Genomic DNA, 21,683 nt, shown 5'->3' on the forward strand with positions numbered 1-21,683 from the left:
TTGGCTCTCCTCTCCCCCTCAGTGATTTAAAAGAAGACAAAAAGAAGGGGGAGAGTGGAAACGGGAGCCCGCCCCAAACGATAAATACTCTGACGATCTCACGTGGAAACGTGCGCATCACAACAGCGCTGCTCCTACCGGATTACACAAACCTCGAACACAGGAGATTCTCAAATGGGGTGAAGTCACCAGTGTGTCTTTTAGCATTTAATACGAGACGTTACAAACCAACAGAGGAGCTGAATGCAGTGTTTCTGTGAACCAAATATACAAACTAAGGTAAGTCAGTTAAGAAGAAACTGTGCCATAGAAACGCATGTACGTAAATACAACCGATTAGCTAAAGTGAAATATGAATAATTTTCTACATTTCATAAAAACGACAATTTCTCATTGGAGGCCCTGGAAGTCTTCTCACATTTTTAACCCTCCCCCCGCCCCCCGCCCCCGTCCCCCAAATGTCTTTAAAGACATGGCTTTACAGCGGCTGCACAGAAAATATACACCCTCGAAGTCTGACTTTCATTTAAATACAAATGTACAAAATGTAAACTGAGACAATAGAGAAATTTACAAAACTTTTCTTTAAAAATAATAAAGACAAAAATTCAGTTCTAGTTATGATGCTATTTAAATACGTGCAAGTTGTCCTTTCCATTGGATTTCTATTGCAGTGTTCCAAATGGCCAAATCTGCTTCACGCCACCTCGAGTGCCACCTCCCCGAACAGACCTGAGTGGAAATTTCCGCGGAAAACACGAGGTTCCACTTCCAGGAACGGCCGGGAACCATCCCCGGCTGGAAGGGGAAGTCTGCTGTTCAAACTCAACAACGGTGGAGGCTCTTTCCCAACATCAGAAGCTCCGGTCCCAGCGGGAGGATTCTGCCGACACGTCGTCTGCCGAACGCTGGAGTGGGAACTAGCTGCTCCCGGTGGAGTTTGAACTTACGTGGTTTGAATTTATGTGGTGGTTAAAACTGGTCTTGTTATTGGGAGAACTCTTGGAATTGTTCTGATGCTGAAGACCGACGAGAGACACAGAGAGAGAGACAGTACACCCAATTATGATTTTCAAAACCACAATTTCCAGAGATTGTTTTGGAAAATTCGTCCTCGGCCCTTAGCTTTTTTTAAGACATTTGTTAAGGCTTACTACGGGCCAGGCGCTCTACTGAGCGCTGGGGTTGATATAAGATAATCAGGTTGGACACAGTCCCATATGGGAATCACAGTTTTAATCCCCATTTTACCGATGAGGTAACCGAGGCACCGAGAAGTCCAAGGTTACACACGGTAGACGAGGGGCCAAGTCAGAATCAGAACCCAGGTCTTCTGATGCCCAGGCCCACGCTCTTTCCACTAGACCATGCTGCTTCCCTTTAGTCTTCACTGTTCTCCCTCCCTCTGGCTTTAAAATGCCTTTCTCTCGACTAGGTGGCCAGCACCCTGGGGTCCAAGCCCGAAACAGGAGGGTCACGGTATTCCCGCCTAAAATTCTGCATATCCTCTTTGGGGCCCGGAGGTGCCTACGGAAACAAGGTGAGGGAAACTGATCGCTCACTGGCACTCTGCAACCGATCACTTCGTTGCTCTGCACACAGTAAGCGCTCAATAAATACGATTGATGATGATGATGCTCCTCTCTCACCCACTATTCTTGACCCCGATTCTCTTTCTCACAGGCGGCAGATGCCTAGGTTGCGGGGAGGAGTGAATCGAAATGCGGACGGCCAAGAGAAATCTTCATTAAGTCGCTTTGAAAATACAATTTCCACAGCTGGCCCATACGCTCCCCGCTAGACGGGGAGCTCCTTTTGGGCAAGGAACTGTCTACCAACTTTATCACAGTCCACTCTTCCCAGCTCTGTACACAGTAAGTACCCAATGAATACAATTGATCGACTGCCATTGTAAAGTAATAACACATTTGGTCGATCCCATTTTGCCCGATGTAAAGTTCTAAGCTCTTCTGGGAACAGGTCTGGGTGTTCCTTTGTAATTCTGAACAACACCTAAGCATCGGGCACAGGAACAAATGAATCACCCATTTTCCATACACCCAAAACTCTCCTGTCCAGCTGGGGCATGGTATTTGTTAAGCGCTTACTGTGTGCAAAGCACTGTTCTAAGCACTGGAACACTGGTCGGAACCATTTACAACGCCCCCGATACACGCCCCCTCAACTTTGATGACCCTTTGATTTTTTTTTTAGCTGGGAGGAATACCTAAGGGTTGGTTAAAAAGGCCTCTGAGACAAAAATATGTGACATCATCATCAATCGTATTTATTGAGCGCTTACTATGTGCAGAGCACTGTACTAAGCGCTTGGGAAGTACAAATTGGCAACATATAGAGACAGTCCCTACCCAACAGTGGGCTCACAGTCTAAAAGATGAACTCAAGGCCTAAATTAGGAGGGAAGGGGAAGTTGGCAGGTGCAAAATGAGGAAGGACAGAGGAGAGGCCTATTTAGGAGACAGCTAATGGAGAAGAAGAAGAGTCGCTTCACGCTAAAACATTTGCTCTCATGTCTTCAAAGACATACTGCCTCTCCCCTCTCCAGTAGCTCCTTTTAATGTCTGTCTCCCCTACTAGACAGTAAGGTCCTTGAGGACAGGCATTGTGTCCACTAATAAGAAGGGTATTTATAGGCCCAGTGCTGTAGAGATAAAGATAATCAAACTGGACACAGTCCTTGTCCCGCGTGGGGCTCAGGCTAAGTCAGAGGGAGACAAGGTCCTGAATCACCATTTTACAGATGAGGAAACTGAGGCACAGAGCTGTTAAGGGACTTACTCAAGATCACAAAGCAGACAAGTGACGTAGTCACGATTAGAACTTGGGTCCTCTGACTCCCATGGCTTTCCGCTAGGCCATGGTGCTGCTCACTGCTGACGAACTCTATTATTCTCCCCCAAGTAGTAGAGTACCAGTGGTAATAGTATTTATTAATAATAATAATAATGGCATTTATTAAGCGCTTACTATGTGCAAAGCACTGTTCTAAGCACTGGGGAGGTGACAAGGTGATCAGGTTGTCCCATGTGGGGCTCACAGTCTTAGTCCCCATTTTACAGATGAGGTAACTGAGGCCCAGAGAATAATAATAATAATAATAATGATGACATTTATTAAGCGCTTACTATGTGCAAAGCACTGTTTTAAGCGCTGGGGAGGTTACAAGGTGATCAGGTTGTCCCATGTGGGGCTCACAGTCTTAGTCCCCATTTTACAGATGAGGTAACTGAGGCCCAGAGAAGTGACTGGCCCAAGGTCACACAGCTGACAATTGGCAAAACAGGATTTGAACCCATGACCTCTGACTCCAAAGCCCGTGCTCTTTCCACTGCGCCACGCTGCTTCTCTGGTATTTATTCATTCATTCATTCAATCATATTTACTGAGCGCTTACTGTGTGCAGAGCAATCAATCAATCAATCGTAGTTATTGAGCGCTTACTGTGTGCAGAGCACTGTACTAAGCGCTTGGGAAGTACAACTGTACTAAGCACTGGGAAAGAGTACACAAGTGGGAATTAAACACAGACCCTGTCTCTCAGGGGGCTCAATTGCTAGTACAGTGCTCTGCACATATAAGCACTCAATAAATACCATTGATGAACCGATTGATTGATTTCTGGTATAGGTGGATTTTTGTTGTTATTATTATTGTTATTATATTTGTTGAGGGCCTACTATGTGTCCGGCACTGTTCTAAGCATTGGAGTAGATAGATACAAGTTAATCAGAAGCAGCATGGCTCAGTGGAAAGAGCCCGGGCTTTGGAGTCAGAGGTCATGGGTTCAAATCCCAGCTCCGCCACACGTCTGCTGTGTGACCTTGGGCAAGTCACTTCACTTCTCTGAGCCTCAGTTCCCTCATCTGTAAAATGGGGATGAAGACTGTGAGCCCCACGTGGGACAACCTGATCACCTTGTATCCCCCCAGCGCTTAGAACAGTGCTTTGCACATAGTAAGCGCTTAATAAATGCCATTATTATTAGTATTATTATCAGGCCAGATGCAGCCCCTGTCCCATAAGGGGCTCACAGAACAGTTCCTCTTTTACAGTTGTGGAAACTGAGGCACAGAAAAGGTAAGTGACTTGACCAAGGTCTCACAGCAAGCAGAGTTAGGATTAAACCCAGGTCCTCTGCCTCCGGGGCCCATTATCTGCCCACTAGGCCACCCTGCTTCTCGGAGAGGACGGGCACTGAACTGTTCTGAAATGGCCAGTCAATTTGTCATATTATAAGTCTAAGCCTGAACTTCCACGATAATTTGCTGCTTAACTCCAAATCGCATGCCCAGGGCTAAGCCAGCCGAATTTCCTCTCCAGCTGAGTGTTAACCAGACAGTAAAACCTCACTAACTTGGACAGAGGGGGAATCAATCGATCGATCGATCAATCGATGATATTTATTGAGCACTTACTGTGTGCTGAGCTCTTGTACTAAATAATAATAATAATAATGGCATTTATTAAGCGCTTACTATGTGCAAAGCACTGTTGTAAGTGCTGGGGAGGTTACAAGGTGATCAAGTTGTCCCACGGGGGGCTCACAGTCTTAATCCCCATTTTACAGATGCGGTAACTGAGGCCCAGAGAAGTTAAGTGACTTGCCCGAAGTCACACAGCTGACAAGTGGCGGAGCCGGGATTTGAACCCATGACCTCCGACTCCAAAGCCGGGGCTCTTTCCACTGAGCCACGCTGCTTCTCTAAATGCTTGGGAAAGTACAATACGACTGAGTCGGGTCGACAAGGTCCTGAATCGCCATTTTACAGAGGAGGAAACTGAGGCACAGAGCTGTTAAGTGACTTACTCAAGATCACAAAGCAGACAAGTGACGTAGTCACGATTAGAACTCAGGTCCTCTGACTCCCATGCCTTTCTGCTAGGCCATGGTTCTTCTCACTGCTGACCAACTCTATTACTCTCACCCAAGTAGTAGAGTACAGTGGTAATAGTATTTATTATTAATAATAATAATTATTAATAATAATAATGGCATTTATTAAGCGCTTACTATTTAATCCATAACTCTGTCATAATACTGTTGAGGATGCAGTCTGAATAAGCAAAGCATCTGAAGTTAGACAGAATCTTTAGAAATACCATTGAATTAGCCAACCCTGGAATAGGCACTTTCCCATTTTTTTCCTTGAATCATTAACTCCCGCAATTCCCTGGAACCTGGAAAACTGTCTTGAATTTTGGATCGGGGTGGTCTGATCTGTTTTTCCCTTTGCTTAATCAAATGCCCTGAATGTTTTAAAAGGACTCAATCCCCTTCCCCTCTTAAGAGTAAACTAGGCTGACCCCTCCCCACTTCCCTAGACTGTACGCTCCTATGGGCAGGGAATGTGTCTGTTTTGTACTCTCCCAAGTGCTTAGTACAGTACTCTGCACCTAATAAGCGCTCACTAAATGCGACTAAAACAATGAATGAATGAACGCTTTCAAAAGGAATAGAACAAACAAACAGGGGGCTTTATGTAGGAGGGTCATACATTCAATCCCCCTTCAGATTGCCACTATTTCAGACCACTGCTCTCTCCACCTCAAAAAACATCCTAAAATCACATCTCTTCCAAGAGGGCTAACCTGTCTAAGCCCCCGTTTCTCCTATCTACCTTCCCTTCGCCTGTGCACTTGAGTTTAAAGCATTTAAGTTCCCCTTAAGCACTTGATATTCACTCCATCCTCAGCCCCACAGCACTTGGGTACGTGTCCTTACGCTCTCCCATTTCCCCTGTTCATTTTAATGCCCATCTCCCTCTCGAGACTGTAAGCTCTTTGCGGGCAGGGGTGTCTACCAACTCTACTGCATTGTACTCTTCCATACAGTGCTCTGCTCACAGTAGGCGTTCAGTAAATACCACTGATACTCACAGCTCAGGCCTCCCAACTCCCAAGCCTCTCCCTGGACTGACAAGAGCAAGGACTCGACTACTCCCTCCCCTCCACCCCGCCCAGTAAGCGGGTTGCTTATTTTTCACCCCGTTTCCAAGCTGGAAAATAATTTCACGCGATCGAACGGCACACAGTTCCCAGGCCTGCATTGTGACTGAGCAGAGACAGCGGCGCTTGGTTCTACAAGGCTGCAGTTTAGGAATCTAATCTACCTCCGCGCTGCCAACACAGACTCCAGAGTCTGGGGAAAATGTCCCGGACCTCCTCGGTGAGGTCGCTGAGAGAAAAACAAACCTTTTAGTGAGGATTGGGCTGGATTCTACTGCAACCGTTTTTCTCTGAGGTAACCTACTGAACCCGTAACTTCCCCCGACACCATCATCCCCGCTCGCCGTGTCTTCCGGGGGTGCAAGCTCCCAGCAGCTCCAGGATAGGACTTGGAGACAAATCCTTTGCCACGCAAAGGACTGATCGTTCCCGCCTCGTGGATCCGTTGGATTGATTCATGTTTTTCTCAGAATTCCTTGGGACCAACAGAGCCAAACCGGGCGGTCGGGGGAACTCACCTGTCGCTTGAATATTCGCTGTAGCAATCCCTTCTTCGGCGGCTCCGGAGGATAGCTTCTGTTTAGGTCGGGTGAAAGAGTACCATTTGGTCCAAACACATTTAATTCCTTAAAACATTCTGTTTCTATCATCTGAAATGAGAGGAAAATAAAAACATAATATAAATATGAACATAATGTAAAGTACAAATATAATCACCCCACACTGTCATTTTTCATTGCCTGAGAATAGAAACAGACAATAAGGTAGCTTCAGGAGGCAGAAAAAAACCATCACAACTTCATTACAATCCCTGTCACAGTCGGCTTCTTCCCTGTAGACCGTTATTCCAAAACAAGTCCTGTCACTTATTTATTATTATTTTTTTTTTGGAGGACTTGTCAAGCCCTTCCTATGTGCCAGGGACTGCACTAAGTACTGAGGTAGAGACAAGCTGATCAGGTTGTATACAATCCCCGGTCTACATGGGGCTCTCAGTCTAAACTGAAGGGACAACGGGATCAATCAATCATATTTATTGAGCGCTTACTGTGTGCAGAGCACTGTACTAAGCGCTTGGGAAGTACAAGTTGGCAACATATAGAGACAGTCCCTACCCAACAGTGGGCTCACAGTCTAAAAGGGATCAGGCACAATGTTGGAGCTGATTATCCTCTAGCCCTCTGTGGGGTGTGTTCTGCCCACAGTACGCACTCAATAAATTCATTCATTTCATTCAATCGTATTTATTGAGCGCTTACTGTGTGCAGAGCACTGTACTAAGCCCTTGGGAAGTACAAGTTGGCAACATATAGAGACGGTCCTTACCGAATGAACGACTGACTACAAAACCATTACTTTTCTCACTGTTAATAAAATCCCTCCCTCCAGATAACTGGCATGAGGGGAAAACCTTTGCTTGGTGAATAGCCTGAATTTCCCAGACCCAACCTATCAAGCGGAGCCCAAGCTTGACCCCTGCCTTTCTTATGGCTGATTCTGTTGTATCGGATTCTCCCAAGAGGTCAGTACAGTGCTCTGAATACGGTAAGCGCTCAAAACATACAACCGATTGATGCTCTGCACCCCTAAGATGGACATTTTTCTCCGAAACTCAAGACGCCAAGCCTGTGGAAAGGACCCCAGAGACTCACCTCAGTTACTTTTCAGAGTGACTGGGCAAGTAAAGAAAGGATCTGGGATAGGTCTGGGCCCCTAGATGCGGAACTGGCAACCCATCCCTAACCCTTCTCCCCTCCTGCCGGCTCACCTCGTTTTGCCACGGAATGGAGACTGATCCCGTGGAGAACTTGGAGTAGAAATCGTCATCTGTGTGGTCCAAGTTGACTCCTTTGACGGTGGAGAACTGCTCGATGTCCAGAACGTCCTTACAGTAAACCGCTCGGGGCTGGCCCGGGAAAAAGTGAAGGAGAAGCATTTAGTTAGCTTGGGAATAGTGATTCAGCCTATGACTAAGCAGTCATTCACTCAATCGTATTTATTGAGCACTTACTGTGTGCAGAGCACCGTACTAAGCGCTTGGGAAGTCCAAGCTGGCAACCTATAGAGACGGTCCCTACCCAACAGCGGGCTCACAATCTAGAAGGGGGAGACAGACGACAGAACAAAACATTTTAACAAAATAAAATAAACAGAATGAATATGTACAAATAAAATAAATAAATGGAGTAATAAATACGTACAAACATATATACAGGTGCTGTGGGGAGGGGAAGGAGGTAAGGTGGGGGGGATGGGGAGGGGGAGGAGGGGGAGAGGAAGGAGGGGGCTCAGTCTGGGAAGGCCTCCTGGAGGAGGTGAGCTCTCAATAGGGCTTTGAAGGGAGGAAGAGAGCTAGTTTGGTGGATGTGCGGAGGGAGGGCATTCCAGGCCAGGGGGATGACGTGGGCCGGGGGTCAATGGTGGGACGGGCGAGAACGAGGCACGTTGAGGAGATTAGCGGCAGAGGAGCAGAGGGTGTGGGCTGGGCTGGAGAAGGAGAGAAGGGAGGTGAGGTAGGAGGGAGCGAGGTGATGGACAGCTTTGAAGCTGAGGGTGAGGAGTTTTGGCCTCCTGGCCTCCTGGTCGTCATCCCCGTTTCCTGGCCTAGGCACCCCTCTGCCTCCCGGTCCCTGCCCCCCTCTGCCGCCCTGCCCTGATCCAGCCCTGCCTCTCGGCCCTGGTCCCCCTCAGCCTCTGGGCCTTGGTCCCCCCGTCTCCCGGCCCAGGGAGCCCTCTGCCTCCCTGCCCTGGTCCCCCTCTGCCTCCAGGCCCTGGTCCCCCTGTGCCTGCCAGCACTGGGCTCCCTCTACCTCCAGGCCTTGGCCCCTCTCTCCATCCCACCTGAGTCCCCTCTACCTCGTGGCCTAGGTCCCCTTGCCTCTCGGACCTGGTCCACCTGTCTTCCTTCTCCCTGCTCCCTCTGTGCATCCAGGCCCTGGACTCCCTCGACCTCAAGGCCCTGGTCCTTCTCTCCATTGCAGCCCTGGGTCCCCTCTATCTGCTCGCTCTGGTCTCCCCGCCTCCCGGCCCAGGTACCCCTCTACCTCCCGGCACTGGTCCCCCTGTTTCCCGGTCCAGGTCCCCCTCTGCCTCCCGGCCATGGTCCCCCTCTGACTCCCAGCCCTGGTCCCCCTCTGCCACCCGGCCCTGGCCCCCCTCTACCTCCCTGCCCTGGTCTCCCCCATCTCTCAGCCCGATTCCCCCTCTGACTCCCGGCCTAGGTACCCTGTCTCCTCCTGGTTGCATCCTGGCCCCTTTTCCCCATCTGGTACCCCATCTCCTGGTCTAGGCAACCCTCTGCCTCCCGGCCCTGGTTCTCCTGTCTCCCAGCCCAGGTTCCCTTCTGCCTCCTGACCCTGGTCCCACTCTGCCTCCCAGCCCCAGCACCCCATCTCCAAGCCTAGGTACCCCTCTGCCTCCAGGCCCTGGTCCCTGTGTCTCCCGGTCCAGGTACCCTTCTGCCTCCTGGCCCGGGTCCCCATCTGCCTCCCGGCCCTGGTCTCCTTCTACATCAAGGCCCGTGGATCCCTCCCCATCTTGGCCCTGGATCACCCTTGCCTCCTGGCCCTGGTCCCCCATCTCCTGGCCTAGGTAACCCTCTGCCTCCTGGCCCTGGTCCTCCTCTGCGTCCCCGCCTTGGATCCCCTCTGCCTCCCGGCCCAAGTCCCTCTGTGCTTCCCAGCACTGTTCTCCCTCTACCTCCGGGCCCTGGTCCTTCTCTCCGTCGCTGCCCTGGGTCCCCTCTATCTGCCCGCTCTGGTCTCCCTGTCTCCTGGCCCAGGTAGCCCTCTACCTCCCGGAGCTGGTCCCCCTGTTTCCCGGTCCAGGTACCCCTCTGCCTCCCGGCCATGGTCTACCTCTACCTCCCGTCCCTGGACTCCCTCTGCCTCTCGGCCCTGGTCCCCCTCTGCTTCCAGACCCTTGGATTTCTCTCCTTCCCGGCCCTGGGTCCCCTCTGCCTATCGGTCCTGGTCCCCCCGTTTACTGGCCCAGGTACCCCTCTGCTTCCCTACCCTGATCCCCACTGCCTCCCGGCCCTGGTCCCTCTCTGCCTCCCGGCCCAGCTACGCCTCTGCCTCCTGGCCCTGGTTCCTCTTCTCTCGGCCCGGTTAACCCTCTGCCTCAATCAATCAATCAATTGCATTTATTGAGCGCTTACTGTGTGCAGAGCACTGTACGAAGCGCTTGGGAAGTACAAGTTGGCAACATATAGAGACGGTCCCTACCCAACACGGATCCCCCTGTCTCCCGGCCTAGGCACCACTCTGCCTCCGGGCACCTTCAAAGGTCCAACTGCCTTTCATTAAGCCAACTGGTGAATCAATCAACAAACAGCGTAGCCCAGTGGATAGAGCTCGGGCTTGGGAGTCAGAAGGTCCCGGCTCCGCCATTTGTCTGCTGGGTGATCTTGGGCAATTCGCTTAACTTCTCTGTGCCTCAGTTCCCTCACCTCCAAAATGGGGATTAAGACTGTGAGCCCTACGTGGGACAGGGGCTGTGTCCAGTGAGATTTGCTTGTACTGAGCGCTTGGGAAGTCCAAAGTTGGCAACGTATAGAGACGGTCCCTACCCAACAGCGGGCTCACAGCCTAGAAGGCCTTTCCACTAGGCCAAGCTGCTTCTCAAAGCCAAGGATCCTCCACTAAAGGAGACGAAAGACACTAGATCGGTTCATCTCTACGCGCAGAGCACATAAGCAGTGTGGACGGTAATTCTATATTGTTCTCTAATTGTGGTTAAACTAGTAACAGAAACATTTGGGCTCAATTCCAAGTCTTAATTGAACTGTTAGGCATCTCGCGATAACCCCACGCTTATTCCAGACTTTCCTGGGCTCTTCACGAAAAAGAAACACAAGCCTGTCTTCTATTTCTTTTGCAACAGGGCAGGACCCGAAGCTTCAACTGGCAGGAACAACCCGGCCACATAGTAAACTGCAGAGCAAACTGGAGACGCTAAAGTAAATGTCTGTCGGTTTCAAGCTTCTCTGGTTTGGTCGAATTTGTCGTAAGGCCGCCCGGGGCTGCCAAACTGTTACTTTCCTTAATGTGCTTAATCTTCGGGGTTTCCTCAGAACCACAGGGGGAAAAAGGGGAGGTGAAAAGGACCGTAAGCTCGCTGTGGGTGGGGAACGTGTCTACCAATCCTGTTACGATGTATTCTCCCAAGCGCTTAGCCCAGGGCGCTGCGCTCAGAAGTGCTCAATAAATACGATCGATTGCTTGGTTCTGGGAAAGAGCCTGTTCTTGAAAGGCCAAATGCAGAATGAAACTCTCAAGCCAGTTGAGTTTGGTACCCAGCCAGCCTTCTATAGACTGTGAGCCTGCTGTTGGGTAGGGACTGTCTCTATATGTTGCCAACTTATACTTCCCAAGCGCTTAGTACAGTGCTCTGCACACAGTAAGCGCTCAATAAATACGATTGATTGATTCTACCACCCTCTACAATGACTGGTATATTCCGCCCTCGAGATAATGTTGGGGAACATAGCTGTTTCCGGCTTGGGATGGGAGTGAGGAGGGTAATTCAGTTGCTTTTCTGAATTTGTTTTTCTTTCTACATTGTAAAAATCCTTTGGGCAGGGACATTTTTGTATTTTTCCAAGGTGCTCACCACATATTAGCAATCATAACGACCCTCGAAAAGGCTGACGGACACATCCGCTTGAGAAGCAGCATGGCCTAGTGGAAAGAGCCAGGGCCAGGGAAGCTGAGGACCTGGGTTCTAATCCCGGATCCACCACGTCCGCTTTGTGACCTTGGACAGGTCCTTTAACTTCTCGGTTTAACTCATCCGCAAAATGGGGAGTCCTACTTAGGCCGTGAGCCCCACGTGGGACCTGATGACCCTATATCATCATCATCAATCGTATTTATTGAGCACTTACTATGTGCAGAGCACTGTACTAAGCACTTGGGAAGTACAAATTGGCAACATATAGAGACAGTCCCTACCCAACAGTGGGCTCAGAGTCTAAAAGGGGGAGACAGAGAACAAAATCAAACATACTAACAAAATAAAATAAATAGAATAGATATGTACAAGTAAAATAAATAAATAAATAGAGTAATAAATATGTACAAAAATATATACATATATACAGCTGCTGTGGGGAAGGGAAGGAGGTAGGATGGGGGGATGGAGAGGGGGACGAGGGGGAGAGGAAGGAAGGGGCTCAGTCTGGGAAGGCCTCCTGGAGGAGGTGAGCTCTCAGTAGGGCCTATATCAACCCTGGAGCTTATTACAGGGCTTGGCACACAGTAGGCGCTTAACAGATACCCCAATTATTATGATTACACCGCTCCCCTCTTAAAAACCTCCACTTGCCGTTTGCTCCTCACATAAAATCAACTGCTAACCACTGGCTTTCAGAATTGCCACCATCTATCTCCCTCTTATCTGTTCCCCCCCCGCTTTATCTCCTTTCACTGCAGCTTGCAACCTTCACTCCTCCTAGGCTAACTGCCTAACTGTACCTTATTTGAGAAGCAGCGTGGCTCAGTGGAGAGAGCCCGGGCTTTGGAGTCAGAGGTCGTGGGTTCAAGTCCCGGCTCTGCCAATTGGCGGCTGTGTGACTTTGGGCAAGTCACTTCCCTTCCTCTGTGTCTCAGTTCCCTCATCTGTAAAATGGGCATTAAGACTGTGAGCCCCCCGCGTGGGACAACCTGATCACCTTGTAAACTCCCCAGGGCTTAGAACAGTGCTTTGCACATAGTAAGTGCTTAATAAATGCCATTATTGTTATTATTATTTGCAACTCTCCTGTCAATAAACTGATCAATCATATTTATTGAGTGCTTACTGTGGGCAGAGCACTGTACTAAGCGCTTGGGAGATTATAACAGAGTCGATAGACCCGATCCCTGCTCATGAGGAGCTATCTGTCCTGGCGATGCTTACACCTTCACCCTGGATGAAACTCTTACTGTCGCTGTCCTGCTTTGCTCCCACAAAACACAGCTCTCTCACCTTCAATACTATCCAAAAAAACCCAACTATTCTCTAGAACGTAAGCTCATTGTGAGCAGGAACGTGTTTATCATCATCATCATCATCAATCGTATTTATTGAGCGCTTACTGTGTGCAGAGCACTGTACTAAGCGCTTGGGAAGTACAAGTTGGCAACATATAGAGACAAGTCCCTACCCAACAGTGGGCTCACAGTCTAGTTTATCAACTCCACTGTGTGTGTCCTTGGGCTAGTCACTTTTCTCTGTGCCTCAGTTACCTCACCTGTAAAATGGGGATTAAGGCTGTGAGCCCCACGTGGGACAACCTGATTCGCTTTTATCTACCCCAGCACTTATAACAGTGCTTTGCACACAGTTAGCACTTAACAAATACAATAATAATAATGATTGTATTGTAATCTCCCAAGCATTTGGCACAGTGCCTTGCACCTAAGCAGCGCTCAATAAATACATTTGATTGAGGGTCTCCAGTACTTTGACCCCACCTAGCTGGTCAAGTTACCACCCAGAACCTTATTATTATCATTCTTACTAGTAATAATAATCCTGATAATTAATAATAAATACTATTGATTGATCAGAAAGGATCCCCTACTACAATGAGATTTATAGTATCACCATGGCCACTGATCAGTCATAGTTCTTGAGTGCTTACTGCGTGCAGAGCACTGTACTAAGCACTTGGGAGAATGCACTATAATAGGGTTGAAAGATGTGTTCCCGGCCCACAACCAACTTATGGTCTAGAGGGAGAGACAGACATTAATACAAATAAATAAATTGTGGATAGGTACGCAAGTGCTGAGGGTATGGGTGGAGAAAAGGAGCAGATTCAATTCCAAGGGCGATGCAGAAGGGAACACTGCTGCTCTAAGATCCAGATAGGAATGCAGGGGGAGGAAGGTGGAAAGAGCATGGACTTGGGAGACCTGGTGACCCTGGGCGACCCTGACCTCTCTGGGACTCAGTTTCCTTATCCTTAAAATGGGGATAAGGTAACCACTCTCCCTCCTTCTTCAACTGTGAGCCCGGTGAAGAACAGAAGCACTGTCTGATCTGATCGCCTGTTACTACCACAGTGCTTAGCCCAAACTGAGTGCTGGATTTTCATTCATTCATGCAGTCGTATTTATTGAGCGCTTACTGTGTGTACTAAGCGCTTGGGAAGTACAAGTCGGCAACATATAGAGACGGTCCCTACCCAACAACGGGCTCACAGTCTAGAAGGGGGAGACAGACAACAAAACACGTGGACAGGTGTCAAGTTGTCAGAGCAAACAGAATTAAAGCTGTTGTCCACTAGCGGACTTGACGTGACTGACTCCATTTTGCGTACGCTGACAGTAACCCTCCATTTTGTGCAGGCTGAGAGAACCACTCCTTTTTTGTACTGTCTGCAACAGATGCCGTCAAGGCCATTAACAAGTAACACCTATCTAGGTAATATCCTGCACAAGACAGCGATAAGGGAAGATAATGAGAATTTACACACCTATCTATGTAAGGTCATAGGGCAGATGCCATCCTGCACAAGACAGTGATAACAGAAGATAACTAGAATTTATAACATCCTGTCAGTCCTAATTGAATTCCTGAAATTCCCAAATGCCCCACTCCCATGTTGCTGTAACTCCATAAAAGACACAGTGAGCGTGGGATCGGGGCTGCTTGTCGCTCGTCCCTCTCCCGGGAGGTGAACGGGCAAGTAGCCACTTTCCTTCTTTCCTGCTCTATCTGAACTCCTGTCTCCGCGTCACTTTTCCTCTCTGCGTCACCACCTTGGGTACAAGAACCCTGCGGCCGATTTACGCCGATTAACCGATTTTGCACCCTGTTTGTCGATAACAAAGCTAAATGCACATCATTAACAAAATCAATAGACTAGTAAACATGTAAAATAGAGTAATAAATCTGTCCAAACATATATACGGGTGCTGTGGGGAGGGGAAGGAGGTAGGGTGGGGCGGATGGGGAGGAAGAGAGGGAAAAGGGGGCTCAGTCTGGGAAGGCTTCCTGGAGGAGGTGAGCTCTCAGGAGGGCTTTGAAGGGAGGAAGAGAGCTAGCTGGATCCAGACTACTATTACACTATAGGTGCATAGATTCTGGAGACAGATGGTTTGAAAGAAAACTCTGGGTTTTTGAGGGTATTACAACCTGAACCAAAAACATAAGACAGTCTCCGAGGCATAGAACGAGGGGGCAGATATTTTGCGATTTTGCTGTCCGAGCCGTTACTCACATCGGGAACAAAAGGAGGATCCAGCATCCCTGCTTCCAAGCGCTTGAAATTCATGTTTCGGAAAAACGGGTGTCTCTTGACTTCTGCAGCCCCGTCCTCTTGGCAGCCCAGTCTCTGCTTCACATCTTTGGTTAGTAGCTGCAACCAGAAAACAGGAGGGATTCTGCTGAGACTGAGGGGCAACAGACCTCCCCGCTCGGCCCCATTCCCGGCCAGGAGCTGAAGTAGGGAGACTTAGCCTCCTTAATTAAATCCACTCTTTGAAAGCTATACCTCAACTGCTAAACCTGGGCTCTTCTTTTTCTCCTTCTTTGGTTCCCCAGATTAAAGCCATAACGTGGTATCATCTTAGTGTGAAGTGATGCCATTTGGGTCTCGGTGGCCGGAGGCTACTGCGGTTAGTACATAGCAGGATATCTACTAGGGCAGGCACCAATCGCTTACTTTTTTTGTACTCTTCCAAGTGCTCTGCATATAATAGTTGCTGAATAAATATTGCTGGTTGGTCAGCTGTTTCAGCAGTTTCCCCACCCTGACACAAGCAGAGTGTCTCTCTGGGGGCGAATTCAAATCCTTTTGGTTGTACTCATGAGCCAGTTAATAAAAACAACAATGATAATAATAATAATAATATTTTAAGCACTGTACTAAGCTCTGGGTAGATGTAAGATAATTATGGCTGAGTGAGAGGGAGACCGTGTATCGAATCCCCATTTTACAGATGAGGGAACTGAGGCACAGAGAAGTTAGGTGAATTGTCCAAGCATACACAGCAGACAAATGGCAGAGCTGGGATTAATAATAATAATAATGGCATTTGTTAAGCGCTTACTATGTGCAAAGCACTGTTCTAAGCGCTGGGGAGGATACAAGGTAATCAAGTTGTCCCAGGTGGGGCTCACAGTCTTAATCCCCATTTTACAGATGAGGTAACTGAGGCACAGGGAATCAATCAATCAATCGTATTTATTGAGCGCTTACTGTGTGCAGAGCACTGTACTAAGCGCTTGGGAAGTACAAGTTGGCAACATATAGAGACAATCCCTACCCAACAGCGGGCTCACAGTCTAAAAGGGGGAGACAGAGAACAAAACCAAACATACTAACAAAATAAAATAAATAGAATAGATTTGTACAGGTAAAATAGAGTAATAAATATGTACAAACATATATACAGGGAAGTTAAGTGACTTGCCCAAAGTCACACGGCTGACAATTGGCGGAGCCGGGGTTTGAACCCATGACCTCTGACTTCCAAGCCTGGGCTCTTTCCACACTGAGCCACACTATTTCCCATAGATTAGAATTAGAATTAGATTAGGATTTAATCTATGCCCTTTTCCGATAGGCCATGTTGTTTCCCATGTTGAAAAAGGAATGGGAAAAACAGGTTGAGTCTTTCAAATCCACGGGGATTCTTTGCCGTTAACTAAGGGTCCCTCTTAGGACAACTGGAAGAAGAAAGCTCTAACCTACTTCGGCTTCTAGTCACCGCAGGCAGGGTTCACAACTGGCCAGACGGTAACTTCGGCGCTTTTCTTTTATGGCTGTGGGAGGGAATGTCCAGTACATCTCCCTTAACAGCGTTAAAGCCCTAAAAGTCACTTCAGATGGCTTTCTCACCGGTCGCTCTGCTAGTCAAAGGTGTTGCTTTGCTAGTCAAAGGCCCCGACTAAGGCTCAAACTCTCAGCAAGTGCCTGGGGACTCAGCCTAGATCTTCTTTGGATGTCAAATCATCATCATCATCATCAATCGTATTTATTGAGCGCTTACTATGTGCAGAGCACTGTACTAAGTGCTTGGGAAGTACAAGTTGGCAACATCTAGAGACAGTCCCTACCCAACAGTGGGCTCACAGTGTAAAAGGGGGAGACAGAGAACAAAACCAAACATACTAACAAAGAGGTAAGATGGGGGGGATGGAGAGGGGGACGAGGGGGAGAGGAAGGAAGGGGCTCAGTCTGGGAAGGCCTCCTGGAGGAGGTGAGCTCTAATGATTGTAGCATTTGTTACACACTTACTATGTGCCAGGCACTGTACTAAGCGCTGGGATAGATACAAACAATCGGGTTGGACACACTCTTTGAGCCACGTGGGGCTCACAGTCTTAATCCCCATTTTACGGAAAAGGGTCACCGAGGCCCAGGGAAGTGAAGCGACTTGCCCAAGGTCACACAGCAGACAAGTGGCGGAGCTGGGATTAGAACCCAGGCCCTTCTGTCTCCCAGGCCCATGCTCTACCCACTAAGCCACGCTGATTTTCTAAAACAGACTGTCTTTAGTCTTCTTTAGACTGTGAGCCCACTGTTGGGTAGGGACTGTCTCTATATGTTGCCAACTTGTACTTCCCAAGCGCTTAGTACAGTGCTCTGCACACAGTAAGCGCTCAATAAATACGATTGATGATGATGATAAAACAGCTGATATGCTAACTTTAGGTCTTTACGTACAGCTCTCTTAGATACAAAATAAACCACGTTCTACTACAGAGATCAGTGAGAGAGTAATCCTTTTAAGATAATAACAATAATAATGATGGCATTTATTAAGCGCTCACTATGTGCAAAGCACTGTTCTAAGCACTGGGGAGGTTACAGGGTGATCAGGTTGTCCCACGGGGGGCTTACAGTCTTAATCCCCATTTTACAGATGAGGTAACAGGCACAGAGAAGTTAAGTGACTTGCCCACAGTCACACAGCTGACAAGTGGCGAAGCCGGGATTTGAACCCATGACTTCTGACTCCAAAGCCCGGGCTCTTTCCACTGAGTCACGCTGCTTCTCCGTGATATGCTAACTTTAGGTCTTTATGTACAGCTTTCTTAGATGCAAAATAAACCACGTTCTACTCCAGAGATCAGTGAGAGAGTAATCCTTTTAAGATGGCTACGCTAACGACAAAGGGATCCTCACTACAGTCCAGGGAAAACACACACACATACCCTCCTTCCCTTCGCCACCCCCCCCATCTGTCTCAATTTTGGGGGGGGGGGGTCGTCAATCCACCAATATTTTAATTAATTAATTAATTCATTCATTCAATCGTATTTATTGAGCGCTTACTGGGTGCGGAGCGCTTGGGAAGTCCAAGCTGGCAACATACAGAGACGGTCCCTACCCAACAGCGGGCTCCCAGTCTAGACGGGGGAGGCAGACAACAAAACATATTAACAAAATAGAATAAATATGTACAAGTAAAATCAATGGAGTAATAAATATGTACAAACGTATATACATTAATTAAAACCTAACCCACCAACTCAGGTTTCCCATTCAAAGAGCCCTCCTTTTTTCCGGAGAGGGGATGGCAGCCACCACCGCCACTGTCATGATCTCGGCAATAATAATAATAATAATAATAATAATAATAATAATAATAATAATGGAGATTATTAAGCGCTTACTATGTGCAAAGCACTGTTCTAAGCGCTGGGGAGGTTACAAGGTGATCAGGTTGTCCCACAGGGGGCTCCCAGTCTTCATCCCCATTTTCCAGATGAGGGAACTGAGGCCCAGAGAAGTGAAGTGACTTGCCCAAAGTCACACAGCTGACAATTGGCAGAGCCGGGATTTGAACCCGTGACCTCTGACTCCAAAGCCCGGGCTCTTGCTACTGAGCCACCGCTGCTTCTCTAATGAAGGTCTGTCCTGTCACCCGGGCTTTTAAGGGGTAGCACATGGGATGAAGCGGGGCTCGATGGAAACAGCTCGTGCCTGAGAGTCAGGAGATCTAACTCCCCTGAGAAGCAGTGTGGCCTTGTGGCTAGAGCACGGGCCGGGAAATCAAGACCCGGGTTCAAATGCCAGCCCCACCACTAGTCCGCTGGGCACGTCACTTCACTGTGCCTCAGTTTCCTCATCTGCAAAATGGGGATTAATACTGTGGGCCCCATGTGGGACAGGGACTGTGACTAACCTGAATATCAATCAATCAATCAATCGTATTTACTGATCGCTTACTATATACAGAGCACTGTACTAAGTGCTTGGGAGACTACGTTCATTCATTCATTCATTCAATCGTATTTATTGAGCGCTTACTGTGTGCAGAGCACTGGGAAGTACAAGCTGGCAACAGATAGAGACAGTCCCTACCCAACAGTGGGCTCCTCACAGTCTAAAAGGGGGAGACAGAGAACAAAACCAAACATACTAACAAAATAAAATAAATAGAATAGATATGGACAAGTAAAATAAATAGAGTAATAAATGTGTACAAGCATATAATCGTATTTACTGAGCACTTACTATATACAGAGCACTGTACTAAGTGCTTGGAAGACTACATTCATTCATTCAATCGTATTTATTGACTGCTTACTGTGTGCAGAGCACTGTACTAAGCGCTTGGGAAGTGCAAGTTGGCAACATATACAGTCCCTACCCAACAGTGGGCTTACAGTCTAAAAGGGGGAGACAGAGAACAAAACCAAACATACTAACAAAATAAAATAAATAGAATAGATATGTACAAGATAGAGTAATAAATATGTACAAGCATATAATCGCATTTACTGAGCACTTACTATATACAGAGCACTGTACTAAGTGCTTGGAAGACTACATTCATTCATTCAATCATATTTATTGAGCGCTTACTGTGTGCAGAGCACTGGACTAAGCGCTTGGGAAGTCCAAGTTGGCAACATTTAGAGACGGTCCCTACCCAACAGTGGGCTCACAGTCTAGAAGGGGGAGACAGAGAACAAAACAGAACATATTGGCAAAATAAAATAAATACAATAAACATGTACAAATAAGAGTAATAAATCGGTACAAACATATATACATATATACAGGTGCTGTGGGGAGGGGAAGGAGGTAAGGCAAGGGGGATGGGGAGAGGAAGGAGGGGGCTCAGTCTGGGAAGGCCTCCCAGACTACTGCAGTGTTTGGATAATAATAATAATAATAATAATAATAATAATAATAATAATATTTGTAAACCACTTCCTATGTGCCAAGATTTGGGGGGAGACACAAGGCAATCAGGCCGGACAGAGTCCTTGTCCCACAAAAGGCTTGAGAGTGCTTAACAAATACTACACAATGTTATCCTTTTTCTTATTTATTTTTTGATGGTATTTGCTAAGCGCTTCCTATGTGCCAAGCACTGTCCTAAGCGCTGGGGGGGGATACAAGGTGATCGGGTTGTCCCACCTGGGGCTCACAGTCTTCAGCTCCCTTTTACAGATGAGGGAACTGAGACACAGAGACGGGAAGGGGCTTGCCCAAGGTCACACCGACGGCAAGCGGCAGAGCCGGGACTCGAACCCACGACCTCCGACTCCCAAGCCCGCGCGCTTCCCACTGAGCCACGCCGCTTCTCTTATTCATTCAATCGTACTGATTGAGCGCTGTGTGCAGGGCACTGTACTAAGCGCTTATTCATACCATTATTACTATTCTCACTCATCCTTATTTTTATTCCTGCTAATTATGGGGGGGTTGCTAATGATTGATAATGATACAACCCTCCCCGTAATTGGCATGGCCCCCACTTAGCCTACCTCCTGGTCACCCCAGCCTTTTTTCTGTCATTTCTTCTGAACCTTGGTCACAGGGCAGGCCTGTGGAGCTCTCTTATTTGGGAAATAACCACGGTGCCAACAACGGCTGCCCAAATCCCGCTTCGGAAGGGAGGGGGCAGGTAGGGCGAGGTGGCCAGAAATGACGCTGTGACCTCTGTGAGGTCCTGCCCGGGATTTCACTGCCCAGATGGATTTGGGAAAAGTCAACCAACTCTACCCAACACTGGTTTCCCTCCGGGCCCTTGATCCAGCAGAGGGTAGCAGAAGACCGGCCAGCGACAATGACTGACATTCATAAAAGCCGGGCATTTGGCCAGCATTCGCAAAGCGCGGGCACCAGCACCATTACATTAAACCACCTGGCCGAATAATGACGGTCACAGTCGACCCGCACTCCGTCCGGGAGCAGCGTGGCCCGGTGGAAAGTGCGCCGGCTTGAGCGTCGGAGGACCCGGGTTCTCGGCCCAGCTCCGCCTCTCGTCTGCTGGGTGACCTTGGGTAAGTCACGTCACTCTTGTGCCGAAATGCTCTAAAATGAGGATTAAATCCTACTCCCTCCTACTTAGACTGTAAGACCCATGTGGGACTTCCTCCTTCCTCTCCCCCTCCTCCCCGCCTTACCTCCTTCCCCTCCCCACAGCACCTGTATATATGTTTGTACAAATTTACTACTCTATTTATATTTATTTATATTTATATCTATTTACTTATTAATCCCCGGGTCTGGAATGCCCTCCCTCTGCCCATCCGTCAAGCTAGCTCTCTTCCTCTCTTCAAGGCCCTGCTGAGAGCTCACCTCCTCCAGGAGGCCTTCCCAGACTGAGCCCCTTCTTTCCTCTCCCCCTTGTCCCCCTCTCCATCCCCCTCATCTTACCTCCTTCCCTTCCCCACAGCACCTGTATGTATGTTTGTACATATTTATTACTCTATTTATTTATTTTACTTGTACATACCTATTCTATTTATTTTATTTT

At 48.2% G+C, this 21,683-nt stretch overlaps 1 protein-coding gene across 2 annotated transcripts in view; it reads right to left on the reverse strand.

The window, feature by feature from the left end:
* Positions 1-445: 445 nt before the first annotated feature.
* GRK5 (G protein-coupled receptor kinase 5) overlaps positions 446-21,683 on the reverse strand; it is a 285,939-nt gene continuing 264,701 nt past the window's right edge. For both annotated transcript variants that reach the window (XM_038758122.1, XM_038758123.1), the window contains 4 exons: positions 15,179-15,316; positions 7,736-7,873; positions 6,486-6,617; positions 446-1,019 (listed from right to left, as the gene is read on the reverse strand). In XM_038758122.1, coding sequence (XP_038614050.1) covers positions 921-1,019; positions 6,486-6,617; positions 7,736-7,873; positions 15,179-15,316 — 507 coding nt within the window. In that variant the 3' untranslated portion in view covers positions 446-920. The remainder of the gene's footprint in view (positions 1,020-6,485; positions 6,618-7,735; positions 7,874-15,178; positions 15,317-21,683) is intronic.

This window comes from Tachyglossus aculeatus, chromosome 16, assembly GCF_015852505.1.
Source record: "Tachyglossus aculeatus isolate mTacAcu1 chromosome 16, mTacAcu1.pri, whole genome shotgun sequence".
Classification (NCBI taxonomy): Eukaryota; Metazoa; Chordata; class Mammalia; order Monotremata; family Tachyglossidae; genus Tachyglossus; species Tachyglossus aculeatus.